The 10,574-nt window shown below is 36.7% G+C and overlaps 1 protein-coding gene across 1 annotated transcript; it reads right to left on the bottom strand.

The window, feature by feature from the left end:
* Window positions 1–3,668: 3,668 nt before the first annotated feature.
* Window positions 3,669–6,508, bottom strand: LOC110450115. The gene is made up of 8 exons (XM_021497380.1): window positions 6,405–6,508; window positions 6,023–6,159; window positions 5,579–5,696; window positions 5,263–5,445; window positions 4,798–4,894; window positions 4,562–4,637; window positions 4,277–4,378; window positions 3,669–4,050 (listed from the first exon to the last, which is right to left on the bottom strand). Exons 1-8 carry the CDS (start codon window positions 6,461–6,463, stop codon window positions 3,923–3,925), a joined length of 900 nt encoding a protein of 299 aa, XP_021353055.1. The 5' UTR covers window positions 6,464–6,508; the 3' UTR covers window positions 3,669–3,922.
* Between the last annotated feature and the right edge of the window lie 4,066 nt (window positions 6,509–10,574).

Raw genomic sequence — 10,574 nt, 5'->3', positions numbered from 1 at the left:
AATGATATAGTCAAATGTCTTGGTCAATCAACAGAAGGGTCGTTATTTGTGGATGACTTCTTGATCTGTTACAGATCTAAGAACATGCACACGATAGAACGACAACTTCAACAGAGTTTAAACAAACTACAAAATTGGGCAGACGAAAACGGCTTCAAATTCTCTAAATCCAAAACTGTGTGCATGCATTTCTGTCAAAAACGAAAAGCACACAATGACCCAAATCTAACACTCGATGGCACTAGAATTCCTGTTGTTGAACAGACTAAATTTCTCGGCCTCATTTTTGATTCGAAACTCTCTTTCATACCACATATAAAGTATCTGAAGGATAAGTGTTCCAAGGCGTTAAACATTATACGAGTCCTTTCTCATACTGATTGGGGAGCGGATCGTGAAATGCTTTTGCGCCTATACAGATCACTTATTCGAACAAAACTGGATTATGGTTCTATGGTATACGGGTCAGCGCGCAGTTCGTACCTTCAGATGCTAGATCCAATCCATAACCAAGGGCTACGTCTTGCCCTGGGAGCTTTTCGAACAACACCTGTAAAAAGCCTGTACGTGGAAGCAAATGAACCATCCCTTTATGACAGAAGAATAAAACTTTCATTACAATTTGCAACTCAATTAAAATCAAACCCTAAAAATCCTGCTTTCAACCAAGTATTCAACCCCAAATACCAAAACATATTTACGCAAAACCAAAAACTTCTGCCAACATTTGGTATCCGAATTTTGAATTTCCTGCAAGAACTCAACATAAAATTGACGGACATAGCTGAATTTAACATATCTGATGTTCCTCCGTGGACCATTCAAACCCCCGATTTTAACTTTACATTACATGAGCGAGGGAAATCAAGTGTTATGCCCGAAGAACACAAATCCTCCTTTCGGGAATGCATTTCGAATTACCCTTCTCATACACAACTTTACACCGATGGCTCCAAAGAAGGTGAGAAAGTGGCAGCAGCCTGCTGTACTGCCAATACTTGCACTTCAGTCCGACTACCAGACGGCGCCTCCATCTTTTCTGCTGAAGCATGCGCCATTGGTTTGGCCCTCGACCATATCGATGAACACCGCATTAAAAAGGCAATTATTTGTTCAGACTCTCTATCTGTCCTACAGAGTTTACAGTTACGAGATCCTAAAAACACAATCGTACAAAACCTTGCTCTTCGAATATCTCGTATATTAAAAAAGTCTAAAATAACTTTACTATGGATTCCGAGCCATGTCGGAATAAAAGGCAACGAATTTGCTGACAGGGAAGCAAAAAATGCATTGAATCTCGAACAAACAAATATCAAACTACCATACACAGATTTTAAACCTACTATTCGTACAGCCATTCAAAATGAATGGCAGAAACGCTGGTCTCTGGAGACCAACAACAAACTTTTTAAGATACAACCGAAACTTAAAACATCTATTCCCAGTCGGAAAGATCGTAGAGAGGAAGTTGTCCTCGCTCGGCTCCGCACTGGGCACACATATCCTACTCATTCGTACCTTTTAAAACGAGAAGATATACCTTCATGCCACGCATGTGACACTCCATTTACAGTGGAGCATTTTTTAATAGAATGTTCCGATTTTAAACACATTCGTGATAACTACTTCCGAGTCCCGGATATGAAAACACTTTTCAGTTCCGTGGATTCGAAGGCATTATTTAACTATTTGAAAGACATCGGTCTATTTTATAGACTCTGATGTCTTTTAACCCACCTTATCATTTTTGACGTTATATATATATCGCATATTCCATATCATCTATTCGTTATCTCTTTTATTATTTTAACCCCCTTTTTTATTTTTTATTATCTACACATACAATGCGAATGCTTTTAAAATGAATCATTTATCTGATTTTATCTTCGCTATTCACATGTTTGTTAAAAAAATAAAAAAAAAATAAAAAATCACCATGGCCCTAAATGACCACAGCCGTCGATGGGCCGTTAAACATAAACAAACAAACAAACAAACACATCTAATACTGTCACTGGAGGATGTCAACAGTAATGTAACAGTCACATCCTATACTGATACTGGAGGAGATCTTTACAATTTAACAGTGACATTCTTTATTACCGATGAAATTGTAATGTCATGCGATTTTATTCAATGTTGGGCTTGAAATGAGGTTGTGTTTTAAACATGGTTGATGTGGCATGGAGCGATGCGATAGAAAGATGGCTGTGAGGCGATCAAGGTTGTTATGTAATGTTGTGATAAAATCGATAAAGATCGTAATTGAAATGAAGCTGTGATGGACCGTGGAATGTGCTGAGAATGAGGGATGTAGAATGAGAATGAGGCTTTGATGGAAATTAACTTGTGCTATATATAAGGTTGGCATGGAAATGGGTTTTGGATAAGATATGGACATGTTTCATCCGGATAATATTTGCTATTTCACAGCTAAATAGCAACAATCATCACTATTTGCCTTGCTAATCACATTCGCATTTTGCACCGCTAACCTTTGTACAGTTGTATATATACTATAGTGCAAATGACGTGTATCTTATCTTTAGATTTAGTGCAGTGATTTAGCAAGGCAAAATAATAATTTTGATTATTACAGTTCGAATAAGGTCAAGGTAATGAGTGATAATTATACCTTCCTGTAGACAACCTTGTTTCACTCCAGTGACTTACTTATCAATGGAGGTTTATCATAGTTCCTACAAGGCTTTAGCAGAGAATACTTCGAACGATTATATGTGTTAGGTACCAATGTCAAGGTCACCAAGGTACTATATATAGAAACTCTTTGTCGTCACTTCAACTTCATTTCTGAACGGAATTTGATAAACTGCATGCAATAATAAAGTATTGAAATACTTGGAGCACTTTTTGTTTTAAAGTAGTATAGCAGAGCCCAAGGTAACCATCTATTCTTTAATTACTATGAATTTGTCTATGTACTATTGACGAATATTTAGTACATTCTATAACGCAGGCTGTTGTGCACACGAGGGAGTATTTTAGTATTATTTGTAATGCCTTGTTTAGATGCGTGTTTCATCACACTGATTTTCTCTTGATTTCAAGTTAACATGTCCATCTGATGTCGTCTTAACGAGGAGACCGGCACTAGCACTTTACCAGGTGTCGGACCGTGAGACTGACAAATGAAGATAGTGAATCCAGGTTCAAAACAAACAAGAATAACATCAAGTATAAATGATAACATTTATTAACATCAGACTTGTTTAAAGTACAGTATATACAAATGTATTCATTTAAAAGCATTAAACCCATAACACATCTCCCTGTTAACCCTTAAAATATCTTTAACGTACATGTAAATATGCCTCAAAAATAAATTGAATAAATGGTTAAATGGATTTCAAATAGTGCATTTACATGTATAAAAGAATAACTTATCATGAATGAATGAATGAATGAATAAATGAATGAATGAATGAATAAATGAATGAAAGAATGAACTTTATAATAGAATAGCTTATAACGAATGCATGAATGAAGGAATGAATGAAAAGGAATAAATGAAATGAATAAATGAATGAATGAACTTTATAATAGAAAAGCTTATAACGAATGCATGAATAAATGAATTGAATGAATGATTAAATGGAAATCAATTAATTTAATTGATTAATTACTTCATGCAATTAACACTTCCGCACACACATATGAATATCATCGCTAAGCAAATTTGATGGTTGATCCAAACAAAATCTCCTCTCCGTGAGGAGCAGCATTGTTCTAACAATGTGTTCTTTGACAGAGCTGATGAATAACGTGACTGCTCAGTGAGTGATCAGTACCCGAATGTAGGAGAATCATGACCAGTACCCGTATGTACATATAGGAAGAGTCAGTACCCGTATGTAGTAGGAGTCATAATTATTAGATCAGTTCCCGTATGTAGGAAGAGTCAGTAACCGTATGTAGGAGGATGAACAAACAGGCCCCATGTCTTCTCCCTGCTGAAGGCTGACTTCTGGGTCCAGCCGAACCCGACGGTACCACGCAGCAAACCCAACTTACACTTCACAAGCATATCTACGGGGAAGAAAAACAATTAAAGATTGAAATTATGTTGAAGATTAGCTGCCAGAAGGAAAATATCAAGATTGAGGAGGTAAGGTTAGATTTAGCAAAATATCATGGTTGTAATGCATACGAATGCAATTGATCTGATTCAGAAATGTACGATTTCAATACAAGTGTCGCGTATATAGGAGGCATACTGCAGCAATAACCAGGTACACTGGTGTTGATAGTATACCTGATTGCGTGTCGTAGAAGCCATGTGTCGGTTTAGGGGCGTCTTTTCTTCCCGAAATCTTAAATCGGAACCCACTGCGGTTCTTTGAGAAACACAGGCCATCTGCAATATGATAATAATGTATACAGTACAAAAAATATATTGCGTCAGATTTTTTTATATGAAAACATATAATTATTAGTATTGACAAGAAAGTGATTTGCAAAATAATACAAATGTGGAGGAGAAGTCATTTTATATTAAAAAACGCGGAGGAGATATGCTTTTTGACAGACTAAGTTGTACCTGATGGGAAACACTTCTTTTCTCTATTATGATATTTGAACCCGTTTACTGCTTCCTTTTCTGTGCTCCCAAGTACCTGAAAGTAAAAATAGCAACATTTGAAATATATCTCATTGTTTATGTACCTGTTTTACAAGACTATTCAATATCTACGTGAAGAATATTGTCCAATAGTCTTATATGCCTATATACCGAGTTCCACGTAGAGACGAACTAAATACTTTACGACTACTCACCTTAAGGTTTGTTTTAGACGCACGTAACATCACGTCATCAGCGATGGCTGAAACGTCTATGTTGTTAGCTTTTGTCCACACGAATTGTGTGCTCAACCTGTAGAGACGACGGTGCGACATATAGCTCAATATATCCAGACTATGATATTGTGTATTAACGGGTTTAACAGGGTATTTATCCACATTAATATAATGTGAAAATACATGTTTTATAGTACAGTTGCTAACAGATATATCGCATCTTCGAAAGGCAAAGGTTAAATTTTATTTTATTTTCCTTTTGACTTGTTGAAACAACAAGTCAAAAGGAAAATAAAATAAAATTTCTCGTTGAATGGTTATGATATTGACCTATAAGAACTGTAAACGTTTCGTTTCTTTAATTCGGGAACCGTCGACACTCTCCATTTACAGTGCCAACGGTTTCCGACTACCTTTGCATCGTATAATTTGAAAATAACTCACCCCTGTCTTTTGGCGCATGCCCTGTAGAATCCTTCGATGGCCCTCAACAAACTCCTCACCGAACTAGCCACGTGTTGTTCTATGGCATCTCGTATCTGTCGATATTGTGTTTTGGTCTGTATAACTTTAGTATGGTCCTTTGCACTTTCTTGAATCAAATTGTCAAGTATCTTTTCACTCAATCTGGACAAGAACAAAAGTTGACATGTAATGATTGCCATTGATGCTGATCAAATGTTCCAACCAACTTCACAAGTTAAGAAGGAGACGAAGAAAAGAACGGAAATAACTGACAGTACTAATACTATAAACGTACATTGTGGATGGCTTTGCTATGGACACTTCCCACAAGCCCCCGGGATAATACGGGAAAGTTCCCAGCAGGCATGCAGTGTCGGCTACGGCGGTCACAAATTTGGTCATTTCTGAGTTCTCTGTGAAAGTAGTACAGTATTGAAATGCTATTTCCTGAGTGTGAAATGTGCTTATTTGTAAATGATAGTTTTCTTTTATTCTACTTATCATGTTTCATCACTGGTATGACGTGAATTCATGCATACCAGAACCTGTCGTCAGTAAAAATGTTTGTCTTCAGTAATAATGTTTGTAGTGAGGAAGATAGAGAAGAATCCTGAACACATTGAGAGCAAGACAACTTCCGGTTTTACGGTTGCTGCTTTGATCTATACTTATAATACATTAAGATATTATGTATAACTATGTATACAAAAAAGATATACAAATGTACAGTAATACGTACTTATGCTGGTCAGATTTTCCTGGTCGTACGCGAATTGCTGGAGTATGTAGAAGGGGACAGAACTGCCGTCGATGGTAGTTCCAGGGCAGCTGATATACTCACCCAGTGTGTGGCAGTAGCTCTGGTACTTCTCCAAACTAAACAAATTCAAGATAAATGATAATAAAAAGAATATGATGGATATAGCATGTCTTCAGAAAGAAAAACGCTATGCAGAATTGATTTGTTTATTTTTTTCTCATTAAAAATGCTTATCTGATGATAAAAAAATGAGCCTTGTATTTGCTGCACTACATTTATATCCACATTGTATTAAGTATTTTCGCTTATATTTGATAAAATATATAAAGCAAAACATTATATTTTCAATTTCTGTACGTACTTTCCGCAAATTTCAAGCAGTTTTTCCACGTTCATTTCGTTGATAATCGCTGTTGACATCGTGTTTTCTTGAGACGTTAAAAAAAGCAGTTTTCAGTCAGAATCACCTTGATGCTGTAACTACGCGTAATTGTTCGCGAGATAGCGCGAGATTTTTGACGCCACCCTAATTGTTCTCGAGATTTGACGTATAATTGTTCTGTTCTGGAGATAGCGCGAGATTTTTGACGCAACCCTAATTGTTCTCGAGATTTGACTTATAATTGTTCTGTTCCCGAGATAGCGCGAGATTTTTGACGCTATCTTAATTGTTCTCGAGATTTGACGTCTGATTGTTCTGTTCGCGAGATAGGGTGATATTTTTGACGCTATCTTAATTGTTCCCGAGATTTGAGGTCAGTTCGTAGTCAGTGATTTGGATATTATCATTACGGTATGCATTGTCTTAAACTATTCCCTATAAATTAAACTTCCAACTTCCAATTATAAAAAAATAAATAAAAAATAACAGCGATATACACCATAAAAATGTTTCTCCATAATGTTATCAAAACACTCCGCTCTTGATATTAAAATCAAAGTACTCTAGATTAAGATAAACACAAACCCCATTAGAAATCTCGATAAAAGTAATATTTTACACACCCTTCCAAAAAAACTGACTCGCGCCGTTTTGAGCATTCCTTTCTGAGTTACGAAAAATGAAACTTTGTCAGCTCGTCTGACACTCAAAAAGTAAAATGCAGTCAACTGCTTGTCAATATTATTGTAAATATACGCTTTGTAATAAATAACATGTTATATGAGATGCATACTACATAATTTGTTTTATGTTAATTTTCTATAATATTTTGTTCCTTTAAATGGACGTTATTCGGATGCATGTGGTATCCCGTGCCAACATAGACCCGCCAAAGTTTTGAAGTGTGTTTCTGAACGTACATACAAACGGACGACAAAGTAGTTACTATAGTAAAACAAACTCACGAAATAACTTATACTATTGTACTAACTGATACAAAATGGTACATGTGTAATATATACCAACAAGATTGGTGTATGAATGAAAAATAACAATTAACGACGAAGATGGGATTCGAACCCACGCGGGGAGACCCAGTGACGTAGCATACATGTATGTAATTTTCAAGATTTTTTTTAATCATATATTTTTATTATATTTTTTTTTTTATGGTTAATATTGACACGTCCGTATCAGTCAAAAAAAGGGAAAGAATAAAACAAATCTTCTTGAAAAAAATTTGTCTGTACACATTGAATTTTTTCGAATGTTTATGTACAATTCTAAATCAAAAACTACTTATTGAAATACAAAATTGAATATTATTCATATTAAAAGTCGGTTTTTGCTTGTTAGTAATCAGATTAAAAGGATTTCCCAGAATACAGGGCCTAGTAGAATTATCTTTTCCCCCAGCTATGCCATAACAACATTATTACAAAGGTAATCTTGCCTTTTCGTTGTTCGTATGCGACATTTGTTCACATGTTATAAGTCTATAGATTCGTTCGAGTTTTCAAGATGTCATATTTCAAGTAGACTACATTATAGTGTGGACCGCACATGTATGATATAAGCATTTTTATTATATAAGCGTTCTCCATGCATAGTCTTAAACTGTGTTGTAAGTTTCGCGGTAAAAAATCCCAGTGTAGAACTTGATCTGCTACAGTTGTTATAAATATTGATATTTAACTTCAGTTCCTCCCATATCAATGGCCGGGGTATGGGATAGTTGATACCGATCGGAGGATGAGTCTACCCAGATCATAGAAGTGTGAGCATTTACAGTATAGGGAAAGCACAAACCACTTTTCATCATTAAATTTTTCACCTAAAGTATGGGCCTTTTGTCCAGCTTATGTACATCTTGTTATAGTATGGCGTGTTATCTGAATGGTTTTTGATAACACAATAATGCAAGCAGTTATCCGCGAATAAACTTAATTTTGTTGTTTGACCGATTCTAGCAGGTCGTTGAGAGCGATCTAGGAAGAACAACGGACCTATATGGCCGTTCCCTGGTGGATCATGGAAATAACAGGGGAATTTACCTTCTACGACTACGACTAAGCGACGATTACATAGGAAGGAACGACGAAGAGGTCCTCGTATTCCGTAGTTTTTCAGTTTCACAAAAGAAATTATTCGCGTAAAAAAATTACAGCGTCAGTTTTGACGCCGTTCTAGGCAAAGTCGTTAATGTTTAGGGACATCTGGGTCTCACACGAGTAATCCGAGCGGAAACAGTGGTTACCGGGCGTGAAGTTGTTATTGTTCCAAGATTTCAGAGAAAATGGACGTAAGAGATACTGGCCTATAGTTCTTAACACACAGGTTGCATTTGCGTTGAGCCACTCGGATGATAGACATACACTATTAAACGACTGCTGGGATTCAAGGCTGAGTGAGGATGCCAGCTCGGAGGCACAGACGCTAAGTATCCCTTTCGGGATGTGGTCAGATCCAGGAGCTTTGAAGACCTTATTGTCTTTTAGGAGCGTCAATACTCTCTTCTCAGTCATGGTAATATTTGGTAAGCTTTTAAGGCTTCTTTTAAAGTCTGAAGCACACGGGGAGAGTGTATGCCCTGCACACTTCTGGTAAACACTCACGGACTTCAATTTATCCAGGAGAGTTCCAGCTCTATCTGTCAGTGTGTGGTTTATTTTGGTACTTGAGTGGGGTGATTCCAATATTTCCTCTTTACTTTTTATTTCCCTTTTATCTACTGAACGGTTTGTGGTTATTGCTTGTTAATCTTTCATTCTTGCTCGTGTTAACATACCCCCACTGGGCCTGTCGAAAAGCTCGTTTATATTCATAATGGATTTTTTTATAGTTTTATAAGATCTTTGTAACCTTGGCCTGATTATTGCCAATACAGGGAGTTTCTCTGTAAACTCTGGTAGGGACGTTGTCGTCCACCGTTCTGAGGAGTGATGATCCTGTCGGCTGTAGGTTTCCGTTTCATAACTTCACTACTTATAACACAAACTTACACACACTATGTACAAACTTATATTTAAGATTTGTATTATACGGGAGTGAAACAAACATCACTCCCTTATTTAAGTACTTCCCATTACACAGTGGGGGACTGTAAATTGTACCCTAATACTTTGCCTTGTTGCATATACTTTGTTAATATCTGGAACTGAATAAATTGCTATGAACAAATAAACCAATTTATAGACTATTACAAAAAAAATTAGAGCTCACGGAACGCATTTGGCTGAGGAATCACACTGTTAGAAAGGCGATTATCAGCGTTCGCACCTCCGGGAGATTGGTGCCGCTTATCCAGGTGAGCGATTTCGGCTCTTGTCATCTATCAGTTTATAAACGTTTTTGTTGATCGTAAGATGAAAACGCATTTTGGTATTCTTTTTAACACGCTCTCGCATTCTAGCATTGCTTCTGTGTGACCGACAATTGCAGATATGGTATTGTTACTTTCTTTTAGCAGTGAGATGAAACAAGGTGATTTGACAAGGGATGCAGGGCAGTGTACAATGTGGAACAGATTGGAATATTTTCTATGCATCCTAATTTTTTCTGTATAAAAATACCATGCGTGTGTTGCATTTATTTTCGCTGTACATTTTTGTGTTATTTTTGTTCAACGACATCTACACACACGGCCACAATTGTCGCGGCAGCTGTAATACATGTGCACAAAACCCCCACTGCATTCATTTGTGTTGAAAGGTGTTTGAAATTATCTTTTGATATATACGCCGAGAGAAATGTCGCTGACGTTATACTTTCCATCTCTTCGTACTGTCTGAGTGACGATTCCGTACCTATGATTTGGATATCTTTGGCTCTAATTCGCCACTGTACCTTCCATTTCTTCAGTTTACTGTTCTTATGACACAGCATACTCAAGTCGTTCTCACAGTCTAACAAGTGACTCACGGCCCAGGTATTGTCTCACAAGACATAAAGCGGATCTGAGCCTAGTATACTGAGTAGGGAAACCTTGATAATCGGGACCAGATGAGTCCGGATCAGCGAAACTAGTATTATATGTATAAATACTAATAAGTTTATGTTTGATGAAGACTCCGTGTCTGTCATCCTTGGAATGTGAAGCGCCTTAGAGCATTTTCCTTGAAAGTAGATAGGGCGTAATACAAATGATGT

Source organism: Mizuhopecten yessoensis, unplaced genomic scaffold (assembly GCF_002113885.1).
Source record: "Mizuhopecten yessoensis strain PY_sf001 unplaced genomic scaffold, ASM211388v2 scaffold4999.3, whole genome shotgun sequence".
Lineage (NCBI taxonomy): Eukaryota > Metazoa > Mollusca > Bivalvia > Pectinida > Pectinidae > Mizuhopecten > Mizuhopecten yessoensis.
Note: the sequence above shows the minus strand (reverse complement) of the source record. Positions and strands in the feature narration are given on the sequence as shown.

Coding starts and splice junctions, on each gene's coding strand:
- LOC110450115 (XM_021497380.1), bottom strand. CDS start 6,463: ATGTCAACAGCGATTATCAACGAAATGAACGTGGAAAAACTGCTTGAA. Junction 5,697..6,022: donor GGAAAATCTGACCAGCATAA/GTACGTATTACT, acceptor CTACTTTCACAG/AGAACTCAGAAATGACCAAA. Junction 4,895..5,262: donor GCATGCGCCAAAAGACAGGG/GTGAGTTATTTT, acceptor TCGTCTCTACAG/GTTGAGCACACAATTCGTGT.